Raw genomic sequence first — 18,739 nt, 5'->3', positions numbered from 1 at the left:
TATCTAAGATAAGAAGGGAAGAAGTTGAGAGGAAAAAATATTTTTATGTATCTCCCAAATGTAAATAATAAACATGGGTGTGCACACACACATACACACACATACTAATACATACCTATTCCCCCAATATATGTGGTCAAAGGATTTGAACAATCTCAAAAAAAGAATTGCAAAGTATTCATAAGCATGTGGAAAAATGCACCACATCAGGAATAATGAAAAATATATACCTAAAAAACCCTAGTTTCACCTCACTCCTTGCAAATTAGGAGAAAATTAGAAAAAAATGACAAATAAATGTTGGAGAGGTTAGGGAATAAAAGTCATAAAATGTTCATGAAGCTGAAAAATTGTACAACCATTCTGGAAAACAATTAATTGGGTAAGTAAAATGACTAAAATGTCCAAATTCTTTGAATCAGCAATTACTGGGTGATATTTAAAGGAAGTCATTGATAAGGAAGTCCTCATATGTACCAAAATATTTATAGTAGTATCTTAATCATAATAAAGAGCTGGAAACAAAGTAGATTCTCACCAATTAGGGAATAACTAAATAAATTATGGCACATTGATAAAATGAATTAGTACTAGTCTGTAAGAAATGATGCATATGATGAATTATAGAAAAATTTGGAAAGACCTATAACTGGTGTGTAATGAAGCAAATCCAAGGAAACAACATACACAATATAAATGGGAAAAAAATGCATACACAAAAACAACTGTAACAAAATGATAACAATCAAGTATCACTCAAATGAGTTATGACACATATGAAAGCTCTCAAACTACTCTTCATGAAGATGGGAAGTCCCCAGGTGTTATACATTGTAATTTTCATACTTTCTCAATATAATGATCAGTTATGTTGATTTTTTCCTTTTTTAAAATTATCTTTTAAAAATAACACTTGTTATACGGGATGATTCTTTAGGAAGATATGAGAGGACTACTGACAACCACTAAGATGATGTATATTAAAAAAAAAAAACACCAATACATCAACAAAAATTTATTTCTAAAAGAAACTTGGGAAATAAATTATCTCAAGCAAGGAATAGTAAGGAAGACAGTGTCACTCAATTATAGAATACACTTAGGGGAATCAGGTGCAAGAAGACTAAAAAGGTAAGAGGAAGCCAAATTATACAAATTTTGAAAACCAAATACAGAATTTTATATTTGATACTGGAAGTAACAAAGAACCACTGAAGTTGGAAAATATCATTACTAGGTGAGTGAATAACATAATCAGACCTCACTTTGGAGTGACAGCTGAGTGACTCTTTTAGAATAGAATGTTCACTTGTGAGGTAATGAGAATCTGCCCCAGGATTTCAGATGAAAAAGGGGGACATAGAGAAATTTAACAAAAGTAGAATCCACAAGCCTTGGAGAGAAGTTAGATAAGAGGAAAGGGAGGGGTTGAAAATGAGATGTGAAGAATGACACTTAGGTTACAAATCTAGATAACAAGAATGGAGTACTCAACAGTAATACTAAAGTTAGGAAGTGGGGATGGCACTAAGGAGGGGAAAAAAATGAGTTTGGTTTTAGACAAGTTGAGGTCTATGGGATACCTAGTTCAAGATGTCCAAGAGGCAGTTGAAGAAACATTTCAGGAGGACAGGTCAGAATGCTAGGGCTAAATATATGGATCTAAAAATCATCTGTATAAAGAAGGTAATCTGACCTAGCTGATGAAATGCCCCAAGCAAACTAATATGAAGAGATAAGAGGGCCAGAGGAGGAACTTTGGGGTACAGATAACATATTTCCTCTTTTACCTGCTTTTTTTTAGCTATTAAAATGTTTAAAGGTAGTAAATAACTAACTCACGCCCATGTTTTAGCCCTTTTCTAATGCATTTATATAGTATTTTTTTAAAAAGTTAGTCATACATTTTATATGCAATTGCTTATAAGCATATTTTTCTATAAACATTACCACAGATTCACTTAAATGTTTCATCAAGTGTTTCAAAAGCCTCAATACACAATGAAATGTCTTGAACTATGTAAGAATTACATCATTTCTTGTCATAATAATTCTCCCAACTTGCTTTGGAACTAGTCATTAGTAATTAACTTGAAAGCTTCCCATAAGTGCTATGAATCTGATAATGCAATGTTACAATTTTGAGGAAATTATGTATTTGGACAGGTCATTTTGGAAACATACAGAGAAAATGTGCTAACAAAAAAGACAAAACAAAAACTAATTTTTGACAATAGATGGGACCATGACTCCCTAAATTGATTTTTTTGGATTTGACTGTTTTCAGGTTTGCAATACTTGGACAGATAATTCACCATATATTTTCTCCTATATAAAGAACCGAAACCAATTAATAAGAATATAGTCCCATCTTTGTGTTGAAGCCCTGTGGTATTGCTTTCTGCTCTAAGCTCTTATTTGCCAAAACAGCAAAATAACCAAATAATTCAGAAAGATTCCATAAAAATTTAAAGCATTCTTAAGGCACACACTGAAAATTTAGTATTTTGGTTATAGCAAGAATCCATCAAATGGACGTCAAAACAGACTTCAACAGCACCATTCTTTCCACTAAATGTGTTGTGAAAAAGTCAAAATCAAGAGTTTTTCTCCTCTACATTTTGGCCCAAAAGAAACAAACAAAAAGGAAAGGCCCTTTTACTTTTATAGATAAGGATACTGAGGCATGAGAGAACTAAATTTCCAAAGTCATGCTAGTGAGAATTAGTGTGAGAAGCTGGATTTGAAACCAGTTCCTAACTCTAAAATGTTCTTTCCACTTTCTCACTGGATCATTGTTTTTGTAAAAATGAATTTTTTCTGTTCATATGTTGCTAAGACTTTACAATTTGACTCAAAATACAATAGATGGTTATACCTGACAAATATTTAGTGAAAATGGTTTAACTTCTAAATTCCTATAAACTATTCTGTTAAAAGTTACCTTTCCTCAAACCAAATGCTAATGCATTTACCACATGCTTTTGTAACTGCTGGTAATATAAAGAGCAGTTAAGGGATTTTGTGTTTTCATTGTAGTCATGATTTGAAAAGATCCTAAGTTTGGTTTGGCTTTGGAATGATCCTTTGGGAAAAATGATGGACATTTCATTGTTTGAGACCAACTTTTTCTGAGTCACATTCAATTAGAGTCAGATTCAATCCATGAGGGATTCTATACTGCATTTTTATGCCTTTTCCACAAAAAGTCCTGTAAGGCTGAATTTCACATTCTGTAGTAAGAAAAATAAATAAAGTAATGAGGACTAGCAAAGTTTACTAATACTCTTCTTCTTCAAAGGAAGTTAGGTGACTTGGATTCCTGACCCAACTCTTATCTTGGTTTCCCACTTTCAAATATGAGATGAAACTTATTTCCCAACAAGACTCAAAAGATGAAAAGATTAACAACTTAACATTTACATGGTACTCTTGGACTCTCCCTGAGATTCTGTCTAGACATTATCAATATGCTATTATAACTATGTGAATTATTCGAGGAAAGGTATTGTTAGAGAAAAAATATTATATTTTCTTGCTGCTCTTGCAATAGAGGAATGACTAAAAGGTTTCCTAGACTTAGGCTATACTGATAAAATAGAATTTTAAGAAGCTTGGCAAACTATAGTTTAGGTTTCCAAAATTTTTCAACCTAAGAAAAAACTACTAAAGGGAAAAATACTATGATAAGTATTAGACTTTGACTCATGAAGAATTTTCATAAAGTAATTTTATTTGGGGATTTCTTGGCTAAGTGTATTAACATTTGCTTTTTGTCAGTAAAAGCCCATATTTTTACTAAAACTAGATGTGTAATACTGATGGATTCATCCCATTTGTTTTTTTCTTGGTTAGAGTAAGTCACCAAATTCTCAGTGTACTGCAAGACTGACTTCAAGAACCTAGAGGAAAAAAAAAAAGAGGAAAAAGATTGGCAAAAGGTCTTTTTTTTTTTTTTCTGATACTGGTTCATCTACCAATTACTTAAATTTTCTTCATTTCTCCCAAACTTTCTTCTTCTTATTTCAAAAACAAGACTAGACTAAGCAGAATATATGCTATTCTCTTGATACAATACTATATACAAAGGAGCTCTACAAATGTTTGATGAAAATTCTAAGATTTGAGCAATTAAAAACATGAAAAATATGTATTAAAATAGAATAATTCTAAGAGACATATGTATACCTATTTCTCCTTTGGAACTTGACCTATTTACCCTATACAAACCAATAAAATGGAAAGCACAAAATCATTAGGCTAAATGTTAGTTCTTTTGAAAAGAGATTTGTTTTTCCAGGCATCTTTAAACATATTAGTGCTTGTTAAAAACAAAAACAAACAAAAAAAAAAAAACAAAAAAAAACCATGAATGATCTTGTCTGAGAAATAAACACAAAGAAATTGATATAAATTCAAAGCAAATTCCCTAGAAGGGAAATTTTCCTGACAATGAACATTATTAGAGATTGAAATAATTATCAAAAAGCTCAAACTTATGCCAGGATTGTTTTACAGACTCTCATGCAGCCATATACTAGTTAACCAAATATTAGAATCACAGAACCAACCAGTCAGATATTTTCTATACAATATTCCCAAGAGACTGTTTAGCAAGTCTCTCCATGAACAATTCCAGTGATGAAAGTCTCCTCTCAAGACAGTCTTTTCTATCACTGGATAACTCTGTTAGAAAATTATTGCTCAAATCTAATCAAAATTTGTTTCAATATATCTTTCATCCAACCCCAAGTTCTACCCTCTAGGGCCACAAAGAAAAAAAACTGATCTCTATTCTTTATCTTCAAATGTCCAAAGATAATTACAAAGACTTCCCCCTTACCCCAAATCTTTTTTTTCTCTCTCAAACTATTCTTAATACATTATGGCCTTTCAGTTGCATTCCTGGTTCCTGTTTCCCTCACTGCTCTAGTCATACTTTTCTGAGCATGTTCTAATTCATCAAAGTCTTATCTTAAAAAATGGTACCCAAGCAAAATAACTGTTTGGACATGTATACATATATTGTATTTAATTTATACTTTAACATATTTAACATGTACTGGTCAACCTGCCACCTAGGGGAGGAGATGGGGGGAAAGAGGGGAAAAGTTGGAACAAAAGATTTTGCAATTGTCAATGCTGAAAAATTGTCAACGCTGAAAAATTGTCAACGCATATATCTTGTAAATAAAAAGCTATTAAAAAAAAAAAGTGATATCCAGAAGATAGCACAAATACTCCAAGATATAATTTGATCAATGCAGAAAACAGTGTAACCATGATCTACTAAGATCTAGGAGAGAGGAGTCAAGCACATGGCCTGCAGTTTGCATGCAGCCCATAACATTCCCAAGTGGAACCTAAAGCTGATTAAAATGTAACTGGGTCTATTTAACAAAATCTGTTAAATTACACTAAAACAAAGATAACATTACATTGCAAAACTCTATTTGGCCCACAGTAATCTATAAGAATTCAGTGGTCCCATCTCTATTTGAGTCTGACAACAGTACAGGACCTAGTTGTAGAGCAGGTATCATCTACATTAACAGATGAAATGACCTGCCCAACTCAACCAACATCCTCTGACTTTAAAAAGTGTTCTTTCTACTGCATCATGCATCTCAAAGATCAGATTTTTAAGTTGTCAAAGCAAATGTAAAGGATTTCTGAGATTTGATCATCAGCTATAACCTTGAGGAATCCTCAAAGAGCTAATATGACCTTTGTGATTCCATATTCTAATGTTTTCTCTTAGCTTTCAGGTCTTAAGCTAAGAAAGGAGGCTACAAGGGTTACACTGTTTCTTTAAAATCCAATGCTATAGGAGGTTTTGGATATTTTGGAAATGTGTAGTTCTCTCCTAAACCCGAAAAGTTCAGTTCTGCCAAACATGTTGTTTTAAATCAATCAGGTAGAATAAGAATTTATTATATAAGAAAAACTGAATCTTCCTTAGTAATCACTGAGGCTAAGTTAGCTACATAATGAATGTATAAATTAAATGAGAACACAACTGCTAAGCACATAACTAAGTTCAATGCACCACTAAGTGCTAAGTGCTGGAGATGCAAACAGAAAATCCAATACACTTGCAAGTCAAAACATCCTCTCTTGCTGTCATTGGTCCTCTTCGAGAATGAAGGACCAACAACTACAAATACCAGATAGGGTAGGATTCACCAAAGGGGTCATGGAAAGACCTAGCAGTCTTTATGGTGAATCAGCAAGGGAGAAGTAAGGCCTAGAAGCCTAGATGGCAAGTAGATTGATTTAACTGGATTACAAGGAGAGATAAGGCTTATATATAAACACATCTTCTTTAGTGTTATTTTGATTGGTAAAACAGTATCTGCTTCTAGAAAATGGCAGTAGGAACCAGGACGGGATCAGGGTCAGAAGAGTGGTTACTACTACTCCAAGGGTTCTTAAAAAACAGGGGAGGAGGGGGTTATGTCTAGAGGTAGCAGAATGGACTAAATGATTTTTGATGGAATTGTTTTCTTAGCAACATTCATTTTATCTGTACCAGCAATAGCAATCCTGTATTCTCAAGTAAAAGAGAAATTTTTAAAAGATTCACTATATTTCTCTATCTATGCCATCTCAGGGAACAGTTGGTACACTGGAAAAACCACCTGCTCTGGGAACTGAAGAACTGGATTCAAATCCTACTTCTGATATTGTTACAAAAGGTTTTGGGCAAGTCCCTCACCTACAATTTCTTCAACTATAAATAAGGAGTATTGGATGGCTTTGGCATATCCTTTTGGCATTAGATGTAGGATCCTATATAAATGTCTAAAGGAAAATGCTTAAGAAATGCATATATTTAATGGTTAAAAATAAAAGATACTGTCAAAGAAAAAATAACAAAGAATAAATCCATTTAGTTCAATTAAAAATATTACATACTTACTTTAGGTACTGTTGGTATTCACAAGCATTTTTTTCATTAACAATATGAATATTGATCAATTCCAGTGTGATTAGTAATAATAGTAGCTGGAGTACTGGAGACAAAAGCTTAATACTAAAAATAAAATAGAACTTAATTAATAAAGATGTTTTTTTCATGTCAAAAATCACTTTTCTATTGGAAAAAACCTTTATTTATTTTTGCTATTCTGTGTAGCTGAAATCACATTTCCCCCTTTGCTTTCACCAATAAATGTGGTAAACAAAGAGCCTCCACCTCAGTTTTCTCAGCACAGACTCACAGAAACATACAATCACAGAATCCATTGCAACAAACATATATTGAATTGCTGAATACAGCAATTGCTTGCTGTATAGACAGCACCAAGATAGGAATCAAAAACATAAAAAGAGAACTGAATCTCTCTCTCTCTCTCTCTCTCTCTCTCTCCTCCCCCGCTCCTGATTCTCTCAGAAGCCTCCCCAACCCAGGTTCTCATTATTACATTCCCGGATCCCAATTTCAGGCACATATGAATAACTTCTCACTGGAAATTTCAAAATGGACATCCTAGAAACATCTGAAGTTCAACATATCTAAAACAGACACCATTATATTTTCTCCAAAACTCTCCTCTCCTTCAAACCTCTTTATATCTATTGAAGGTACCACATTTTCCCCCTCTCTCAGGTTCACAACCTTTTATCTGTTGAAGATACCATGTTTTTTCCCAGACTCTCAGGTTCATAACCTATGTCTCTCATATCCGAGTCCTTCCATCTATTCACACAACCATCACCTTAGTTCACTTCTTACCTGGATGCTTGCAACAACTCTGTTAATTGGCCTCCCTGCCCCAAATCCTTCCCTGATTCAGTCTATCCTCCCCACAGCCATCAAAGAGATCTTTGTTAAGCACAGATCTGACCATGGCATTCCCCTACTATAAACTCCTATGGCCTCCTATCTTCCTTTAGTATATAAACTCCTCTCTTTAGCTTTCAAAGCCTTCACAAATTTGCCTAAGTCCCACTGTCCATTCCTCCCTGCCCTGCACTCTTGTGATCCTGGCTTTACCTCTGGGACACTCCCTCTGCCACCTCTGTGCCTTCACACTGACTGTCACTCACTCAGAGAATGCATTCTCCTGACCTCCCCACAATATTTCTTTCTTCCTTCCTTCAGGCTTCCTTCAGTGGCTAAACCTATGCTTTGGGACAAGTTGTTAACACATAACAATGTCCCTTTCTTAGTTATAATTCAGTTAAGTTACCACCTTCTGGGACTTTGTAAAGATAAATTGTTGAGATGGCTGCCATGCTCTGCTGCTCTCTTTGGGCTCAATAGGCTAGCTTATCAAAGTAAGAAATTCCTAGTGAGGAAACTCCCTTCACCAGTACAAAAGAGCAGCTTCTAGTCTTTGAGAATATCCTGAAATTCAGAGGTTCAGTGGTAAGTTAGTATGCATTAAAAGCAAAACTGGGATCCAGGTTTTCCTAACTTCAGGCTAAAAGTCTAACCATAACAATGCCATGCTGTTTCTGGCTGCTTCAGATGAATAAGGATTTCTTAAAAGTAAAACTTTTAAAATTTCTCTGAATAAAGAAATTAAAACTACACCTAAAGTTAGTGTTACAATTTTGCTCCCATCCAAAATAAAATAGATATTTTAAAAACCTGTTTAACATGCGTAGATAGTTCTGCCTCTGGCGAGACCGAAGTGTCTTTTGTGTCCACTGCTTAAATCTTATTTCTGTAGTGGCAATAATTTGATCAGACACCAGGTGGCAATGTGTACTTATTTTTTGAAGAATAACAAGGACTTCAAGGACAGACCTCGGACAATATAAAGTTTGGATACGTTTGCTACAAAGATCATGAAGTAAAAGAGACCACCTAGAAATCACAAAATAAAGCTTTAATCATCATATATTTTAAAATGAACTCGCAAAAAATTCACTTTCTCAAAACATGAATAATTTTTATTAGGAAAAAAGCAAACAAACAGCAAATTTCCTAAAACTTTTATATATTATCAAATCCACCCTTCTTTGTTTTATTGAATTTATAACAGATATCTAACTGGGCATTTCTAGAACTAGAAAATTATTCCTCAATTATAAAAAATTACACATAAAATGTAAAACAAAGAAGACAATGCAAACAAGTAATACCTTAATAATACTCAAGAAAATTGAAGGGGTACCCATCAATGGCTGAACAAGCTATGACATGATTGTGCTATAAGAAATGACAAGCAGTGTAATTCAGAAAAACCTGGGAAGATTTGTATGAATCAATACAAAGTGAAGAAAGCATAACTAAGAGAAAAATTGTACATAGTAATATGATAGTCAACTATAAACAATTTATCTATTCTGGTCAATACAGGGCAATTCTGAAGAACTTATGATGAAAAATATTATCTACCTCCAGAGAAAGAACTGATGGAATCAAAAGACAGATTAAAGCATATTTTTTTCAATTTATTTTTCTTATTTTGAGTATGTTTTGCACAATTTTCCATATATAACTGATATCACTTTCCTGACTTCACAATGGAGGACAGAGAAAATTCAAACCTCAAAAGATTAAAAAAAAATTACTGTTTCAAATAAATAAATAAGCAGTAGATTTGAAGATAATTATAATAATATTAAAGATGCCTTACTACTAAAGACTAAATATTCAAATACTACTTAATTCTAAAGATTACTTACTTTGCTGTGGGAGGATTATCCAGTAAATTACTCAAATTACAGTCAACCTGTGGCACATAATGTTGGAGCTCAGAGGAAATTTTCATAATCAAATGATAACAATCATTTGTTTCAGAATTGCTTCCTAATCTGAAAAATATAAAATTTTAGATTTACAACTACAATTTTAGAAGTTCATATTTGATTAAATGAATATACAACTAGCGTGCTTGTGTAAAAGCACCAAATCCTTTGAGTAATGAATAAGTATTGATAAGCAAATTTTTTTTTAATGATAAAGCAATGTACTTTTGAAGTTAAGGTTAACTTTGATTCAATTTCAATTAGCTGTCTTTTCAGTTAGGCCTTTGCAAAGAACATATATGTTGTATATGCACATAAACATATACATGTGTGTATGTACAAGAACACATCTGTGATAATCCCACTGTTATTAGTTTCATACCCTATAAGTTAGGAGCAATAATGCTTCATTAAAGAAATAAATATTTTATTCGAAAAAATATCTATAAAATGTTCAACCAAGGGAGATTTTTTTGTAAAGATCTGTATTCAACTTTCTTATTATTTAATCTTCTAAAGAGATGCAGTGGGATCTGGCACTGAAGAAAATAATGAGGAAAAATTGCTAGACCAGACCAAGTATAAAAGAGCAGGTCTATAAAAATGAAGATCAAAGAACAATGATGAGGGACACAGTGGAAAATAGCAGGGTAGAATGCATTCTAAGTAGGAGTAACAAGAAAAATAATATAAAAGATTTCATCAAAGAAATGCATGAGCCAAAAACAAAATAATTTTAAAACTGAGAAGTCCATTCACTCCTTTGGGACTCTCCCTCCCTACACAAGAGACAAAGAAGAAAAGGAGCAACTCTCAGCAAAGGACAAAATTATAACAAGACATGAACAGGAACTGCACAAGATGAGCAAGTGAGTTGGGTTGTGGCCTGCATCATTGGAGAAAATACCCACACTGATGAGAATTCATGGGAATTCTGAGTAGTGGTCTTTTAAAGGCCTTCTCTGAACAAGAATTAATTTTAACACTAAGGATCAAAAACCTATCAAGACCCCATCTTACTCTTATAACTATAAGACATTTGCCCTACCTTTTAACTTGATGCCATACCTGGTTGCTTCCTGAATTTGTTCCACTGGCACTAATGGAAGCTGAGACCATATTGTGATGCTTTCCTCACAGTATAGAATCTAGGAAATCAAAATGTAATGCATTTTAAGGAATTTAAAGATATTGTCTGGTAAATTTATTTTTCAAAATTCTATCAAATTTAGAATGTGAAATTTTACAATTTACAAATTTACATGTGAAAGACTCATTAAGCTCTATTTTTTGTATTTTGGCCAAAAAATTAACATAAGTAATTCAGCAGTTTACTGCCTGGAATGCATAAGTTGCAATTAAATTATTAGAAAAATGCAACAAATTCATAATTATGTGATTCAAATAATGATGTACAGTAGACATGTCTTGAATTGAACTTCTTTCACCCCAAGTCTTCAACTCTTCCTACTTTTCCTGCTACTGTGAAGGGTACCACAATCTTAGGCACTTAAATTTGCCATGTAGGCAGATATTATCCTGATTCTTCACTCTCTCAAACTCCACATATCCAATCTCTTGCCAAGTGCTTTCATTTCTATCTTTGTAACATCTGTCATAGAGGGGGGCCCCCCTTCTCTCCTCTGACACTGTCACGACCCTAATACAGGTCCCCCTGTCACCTCATACCTTGACTATTGCAACAATTTTTGGCTTCTCGGGCTCAAAGCTCCCCTCACTCCAGTCTCTCCTCCACTCAACAGTCAAATTGAACTTACTAAAACATAGATCTGACCATATCACCCCCATAAAACCGCAGTGGTTCTCTATCACCTTCAGGATCAAATATAAAATTCACTCTTTGGAATTAGAGTAGATAATGAGAAAACAAAACTATCACTCTTTGCAGACGATATGATGGTACATTTAGAGAATCAACTAAAAAACTACTTGAAACAATTAACTTTAGCAAAGTTGTAGGATATAAAATAAACCTACATAAATCATAAGCATTTTTACATATCACCAACAAAGCCCAGAAGTAAAAGATAGAAGGAGAAATTCCATTTCAAATAACTGTAAACAATATATAATGTTTGGAATTCTGCCTACCAAGACAAACCCAGAAACTATATGAACACAATTACAAAATACACACAAATCACTCTATCTAAATCATGAACCCATTTCAACACAAATCAAGTCGATGGACTTTATTTCTTTATTATTCCAAACAAATGAAAAAATATCAATTGCTTATGGGTAGGCCAAGCTAATATAATAAAAATTACAATTATACCTAAATTAATCTACTTATTCAGTGCCATACAAATCAAACTGCCAAGAAATTACTTTAAAGAGATAGAAAAAGACACCTAAATTCATCTGGAAGAACAAAAAATCAATAACAAGGGCACTGAGGAAAAAATGCAAAGGAAGGTGGCCTACCCATACCAGGCCTAAAATTATATTATAAAGTGGCAGTCATAAAAAGCATTTGGTACTGATTATGACATAAGAGTCTCGGTGGATCAATGGAATAAGTTAGGTACACAAGACATAGCAGTCAATAGCTACAGTAATCTACTGTTTGATAAACCCAAAGACTCCAGCTTCTAAGATAAGAACCCACTATATGACAAAAATTGCTGGGAAAACTAGAAAATGGTATGGCAAAAATTAGGCACAGACCAACATCTCACACATCCCTTATCAAGATAATGTTGAAATGGGTTCGTGATTTAGATAGAAAGAGTGATACTATAAACAAATAGCAAGGGATAGTTTCCTTGTCAGATCTTGGGAAAAGGGAAGAATTTGTGATCAAACAAGAAACAGAGAACATTATGAAATGTGAAATGGATAATTTTGATTACATTAAATTAAAAAGTTTTTACATAAACAAAACCAATGAAGTCAAGATTAGAAGGGAAATAGAAAAAGCTGAGATGTAATTTTTACAATCAGTGAGTGATAAAGGCCTCGCTTCTAAAATATATAGAGAACTAAATCAAATTTATAAGAATACAAGTCAAACTCAAATGTAGTAAGGCAGAAATAGTAAATGCATCCTTTTCAGACCACGATGCAATGAAAATTACATTCAACAAAAAAGCAGGGGGAAGTAGACCAAAAAATAATTGGAAACTAAATAATCTCATACTAAAGAATGATTGGGTAAAACAGCAAATCATAGACATAATTAATAACTTCACCCAAGAAAACGATAATAATGAGACATCATACCAAAATGTATGGGATGCAGCCAAAGCGGTAATAAGGGGAAATTTCATATCTCTAGAGGCCTATTTGTATAAAATAGAGAAAGAGAAGGTCAATGAATTGGGTTTGCAATTAAAAATGCTAGAAAAGGAACAAATTAAAAACCCCAGTCAAACACTAAACTTGAAATTCTAAAAGTAAAAGGTGAGATCAATAAAATTGAAAGTAAAAAAACTATTGAATTGATTAATAAAACTAAGAGTTGGTTCTATGAAAAAACCAACAAAATAGACAAACCCTTAGTAAATCTGATTAAAAAAAGGAAAGAGGAAAATCAAATTGTTAGTCTTAAAAATGAAAAGGGAGAACTCACCACTAACGAAGAGGAAATTAGAGCAATAATTAGGAGTTACTTTGCCCAACTTTATGCCAATAAATTCGACAACTTAAATGAAATAGAAAAATACCTCCAAAAATACAGCTTGCCCAAACTAACAGAGGAAGAAGTAAATATCCTAAACAGTCCCATCTCAGAAAAAGAAATAGAACAAACTATCAATCAACTCCCTAAGAAAAAATCCCCAGGACCAGATGGATTTACATGTGAATTCTACCAAACATTTAAAGAACAATTAACTCCAATGTTATATAAACTATTTGAAAAAATAGGGATTGAAGGAGTCCTACCAAACTCCTTTTATGACACAGATATGGTACTGATACCTAAACCAGGTAGGCTGAAAACAGAGAAAGAAAATTATAGACCAATCTCCCTAATGAATATTGATGCTAAAATCTTAAATAAAATATTAGCAAAAAGATTACAGAAAATTGTCACCAGGATAATACACTTTGACCAAGTAGGATTTATACCAGGAATGCAGGGCTGGTTCAATATTAGGAAAACTATTAACATAATTGACTATATCAATAACCAAACAAACAAAAACCACATGATCATCTCAATAGATGCAGAAAAAGCATTTGATAAAATCCAACATCCATTCCTAATAAAAACACTTGAGAGCATAGGAATAAATGGACTTTTCCTTAAAATAGTCAGGAGCATATATTTAAAACCATCAGTAAGCATCATATGCAATGGGGAAAAACTGGAATCTTTCCCAGTAAGATCTGGAGTGAAGCAAGGTTGCCCACTATCACCATTATTATTTAATATCGTATTAGAAACACTAGCCTCGGCAATAAGAGTCGAGAAAGATATAAAAGGAATTAGAGTAGGCAATGAGGAAACCAAACTATCACTCTTTGCAGATGATATGATGGTATACCTAGAGAACCCCAGAGATTCTACCAAAAAGCTATTGGAAATAATTCATAATTTTAGCAAAGTAGCTGGCTACAAAATAAATCCCCATAAATCCTCAGCATTTTTATACATCACCAACAAAACCCAACAGCAAGAGATACAAAGAGAAATTCCATTCAGAATAACTGTTGATACCATAAAATATTTGGGAATCTATCTACCAAAGGAAAGTCAGGAATTATATGAGCAAAATTATAAAAAAGTCTCCACACAAATAAAGTCAGACTTAAATAATTGGAAAAATATTAAGTGCTCTTGGATCGGCCGAGCGAACATAATAAAGATGACAATACTCCCTAAACTAATCTATTTATTTAGTGCTATACCAATCAGACTTCCAAGAAAATATTTTATTGATCTAGAAAAAATAACAACAAAATTCATATGGAACAATAAAAAGTCGAGAATCTCAAGGGAATTAATGAAAAAAAAATCAAATGAAGGTGGCCTAGCTGTACCTGATCTAAAATTATATTATAAAGCAGCAGTCACCAAAACCATTTGGTATTGGCTAAGAAATAGATTAGTGGATCAGTGGAAAAGGCTAGGCTCACAAGACAGAATAGTCAACTATAGCAATCTAGTGTTTGACAAACCCAAAGCCCCTAACTTCTGGGAAAAGAATTCATTATTTGATAAAAACTGCTGGGATAATTGGAAATTAGTATGGCAGAAATTAGGCATGGACCCACACTTAACACCATATACCAAGATAAGATCAAAATGGGTCTATGACCTAGGCATAAAGAACGAGACTATAAATAAATTAGAGGAACATAGAATAGTTTATCTCTCAGACTTGTGGAGGAGAAAGAAATTTGTGACCAAAGATGAACTAGAGACCATTACTGATCACAGAATAGAAAATTTCGATTACATCAAATTAAAAAGCCTTTGTACAAATAAAACTAATGCAAACAAGATTAGAAGGGAAGCAACAAACTGGGAAAACATTTTCACAGTTAAAGGTTCTGATAAAGGCCTCATTTCCAAAATATATAGAGAACTGACTCAAATTTATAAGAAATCAAGCCATTCTCCAATTGATAAATAATCACTAAGACATAATTAATCTGCTCTACTTTTTATAGAAAAGATCTCTATAGCATACTGACTGAAGTTCTCCATTACTACATCATGACTTGGTTTTCATTCATAAAGGAATAATTTCATCAAAACACACACACACACACACACACACACACACTCACCCTTTTAGGTAATATGCCTTCCTACCTTTTTTTTAAGCTGAGAAACTGGATGGAACTTAGAACAATAGCAATTTGCACAGTCTATTAAAATTTTGATTGATGCATTCTCCTGGTTTTTAAAAAAACAGATAACACAGATTTAGCTTAATCACTGTAACTTTTGTTTTAGCTCATAGCTTTCTGATATTGAACTGAAAATCATTTAAAACAAGTTTCCCAAAGATCTTATCTTAAAAACAGGGAAATAAACAACTATAATGAAAAAAATTCTTCATAAACATTTAATGAAACTTTAAATATAAGGCCCAGATTATAGGTGGTAATAGCTTTAACTTAAAGGATAATAAAATATTTGAACAAAATTTAAAAGTATGACAGCTTTAATATTATTTGTCTTGGTATGTCCCCACCTCATGCAAATTTAGTAGACATTTAGAGATATTTACTAGTTTAATGTGTAGTTTTGAAAAAGTTCTTTTTGTTCATATTATAATAGAATTCATATATAATTAAAGCTAGAAGGAATTTTAATGATCCTCTAGTTTAAGGGTTCCCAATTTTTCTCAGTTCCTTGTATAACTTGGCTTTCAGTAACCCTTTCTATACTCTATACCCTTCTTAGAGGAGGTAGCTAAACAGCATAGTGGACAGAGCACTGACTCTGGACTCAGGGAAATATGAGTTCAAATCCATCCTCAAACATTTAGTAGTTGTGTGACTGTGGAGAAGTTATTTAACTTCAGTCTGCCAGGGTTCCCTTAAACATGAAATAGGGATGATAACAGCATTACTTTTATACAGTTGTTTTGGAAATCAAACAAGATCATATTTGCAAAGCACTGAGCACCATGCTTAGCATATAATGCTTATTCGTTTTCCCATCCCTCCCCCCATACAATACAGAAAGACATAAACTTATGGCATTTGCCATTCATGTGTGATAAAAAAGGAAATAACAAAATTCTTTTCAGTAGGATAAGAGTTTCTCCATATTCCCAATAGTTCCTATATGAAAAATTTCATATCTCAGGTTGGAAATCCCTATTCTGATGCAAATCTCTAATTCTACAACCAGTTGAAGAATGTGAGAACTAGAGAGAGACTTGCCCATGGCTACATGAATTGTACATTGTCAGACCAGGAGCAGAAAACTGTATCAGAGTTCTTTTATCATCCCACACAGTCCTGGTTCTTGACAATTTTCATTAGCTTTTAGAAACACACACAAAATTGTTTCTAAGAAGTACTTTAAATCACTTCAAATTAAATTAAATAGAAAATCTATAGATTTACTTGTTTAGAATTTTTAAAAAGAAGTCAATAAACAGACTCCATTTTCAATTTTCCCTATTACTGGAGAAATAAATGATTTAAAATAGAATTGAGAAAATGACTACATTTTCAAAGTTATCTTGTTCTGTGCATACCTGATAGCAAATAAAATTGACAGTAATTTTCCATAAATAATATTACCTTAGAAACTGATAAAACATCTTCTTCAACAAATCTGAGTAAGAGTACAATGGAAAAGGCAAGTAGCTGATTTGTAACTTCTTTTGGAAAGTCATTTACATTGATCTCCCCATGGCTTAAGCGATCTCTTACACGGGGGCCTTCTTGGTGGTTCAAGAAATCCCAAAGAAACTCCTGTCAGGAAACAAGTAGAGAAAAGACACACATTGTAATATTATTCATACTTGGAGTGTGAATCACATGAAGCCAAGTGCAGAACAAATAATAATCTTCCACTGGGCAATATCTTTCAAAGTGATCATTATAATATAAGCAATACACTATTTGTACATATTTTGCTACCATAAAAGTCTTCCTTTCGCAAAGGATCAGAGGATTTAGAGATAGAAAGACCTTTAGAAATCATCTAGTCCCCTCACCTCACTGATAGGGAAATGGAGGCCCAGAAAAATTCACTACCTTGCTCAAGGTCACTCAGGTAGTAACTGCTAGAGTCAAACTCAAACCCAGAACTTCAATCTCTACATTCAGGACTCTCAGGACTACCACACATGGAATCCTAACTTCCTGCAAACCTTCTGCAACCACTTATCTGTATAAAGCAGGAAATAGTCAATAGAATTCTGCAAGTTCACTAATATACATAATATAGTATATGACAACATTATATAATTTTACCACCTTAGTCTTGATTTAAAAAGTTTTTTTTTGCTTTGCACTGTGTTTAAGCATTAGGTAAGTACTCTAAGGAATCCAGGGGAAGTTATAAATAAGTTATAGAAATAACTTTCAATATTTCAATATTGCTTTCAATAACTATTCTTAGTGATTCTTTATATAACTTTTCTCTTCTACCCCGCCTCTAATTAAATCAACCAAAATTTTATTGTTTTTTCTCTATATACTCAAAGCCTTCAATGCTATCCACAAGTACTGTCATTCTTTTCTCTTGTCATTCCCTTAGCCTTTCATTTCAAGACCCCAGTAAGTTGAAACAATTATGTTCTCTTCAGCAACATGGAAATGGAACGGAAATCTCACATTCAGACATACATCCATACATATCCCTTTCCTCTTAAGAATCTACTGTCTAGTTCCCCCTCCCCAAGTGGTGGCAAGTGATTTTACAAAGGTTTGGGGAAGAAAAAGGTTTGAAAACTACTTAGTTCAAACTACCTCTGCTGCTTCTGATTTTAGAACTGGCCTTTCATTGCCAAAAGAAGCCCTAGATAACTACTGGTCTAGTACTTTATTTTACAAATGAAAAAGTCCATAGAGAGTAAATGATTTTCCCAAGCTCACATATCTAACAACATAATAAAGATTAGAAATAGTGTCTCGATGTTTTGTCCAATATATTTTCAACATTAAGTTCTCAAGCATCCTCCTATTCCACATACAAATTGAATAGAAAAAGGGGGCAGGTTTAGATTTTAAATTTTCATTAAAAAACAGTTGTGACTCAAAGTAAATTATTTCTGGGAGGCTATAAGTGCTTAAGAGAAAAGATAACAGAAAGTGTAAATAATAGTGTGTACAATTAACTGAGTGAAGACCTCTTGTGGGAATATACTTTTAAACTATATTTCAATTGTGACTTGAGACTTTCTAATAACTTGAGAACTATAACTAAAAAAAATTGCAGGTATTTGTCCCTCATTGTTTTCCATCACCTCTTATTAATTAGCATTTAAATACCTCTTTTAAAAGCAATTTATTCTTTTGTTTCTGAGTTAGAGTTCTGCAATTAGAATGCAAGCCCAGACTTCCCTAATAGGAAAAAAGGCCAGGTAGGAAT

At 33.0% G+C, this 18,739-nt stretch overlaps 1 protein-coding gene across 1 annotated transcript in view; it reads right to left on the bottom strand.

The window, feature by feature from the left end:
• Positions 1–3,712: 3,712 nt before the first annotated feature.
• Positions 3,713–18,739, bottom strand: part of ERMARD (ER membrane associated RNA degradation) — a 39,920-nt gene continuing 24,893 nt past the window's right edge. Inside the window, exons 12-18 of the mRNA XM_051998183.1 lie at positions 16,942–17,115; positions 15,494–15,577; positions 10,774–10,853; positions 9,643–9,771; positions 8,600–8,818; positions 6,923–7,036; positions 3,713–3,902 (exon numbers count right to left, since the gene is read on the bottom strand). Of these exons, the coding sequence (XP_051854143.1) occupies positions 3,719–3,902; positions 6,923–7,036; positions 8,600–8,818; positions 9,643–9,771; positions 10,774–10,853; positions 15,494–15,577; positions 16,942–17,115 (984 nt within the window). The 3' untranslated portion in view covers positions 3,713–3,718. The remainder of the gene's footprint in view (positions 3,903–6,922; positions 7,037–8,599; positions 8,819–9,642; positions 9,772–10,773; positions 10,854–15,493; positions 15,578–16,941; positions 17,116–18,739) is intronic.

This window comes from Antechinus flavipes, chromosome 4, assembly GCF_016432865.1.
Source record: "Antechinus flavipes isolate AdamAnt ecotype Samford, QLD, Australia chromosome 4, AdamAnt_v2, whole genome shotgun sequence".
In the NCBI taxonomy this organism is placed as follows: domain Eukaryota; kingdom Metazoa; phylum Chordata; class Mammalia; order Dasyuromorphia; family Dasyuridae; genus Antechinus; species Antechinus flavipes.
This window is presented reverse-complemented; position numbering and strand designations above follow the sequence as displayed.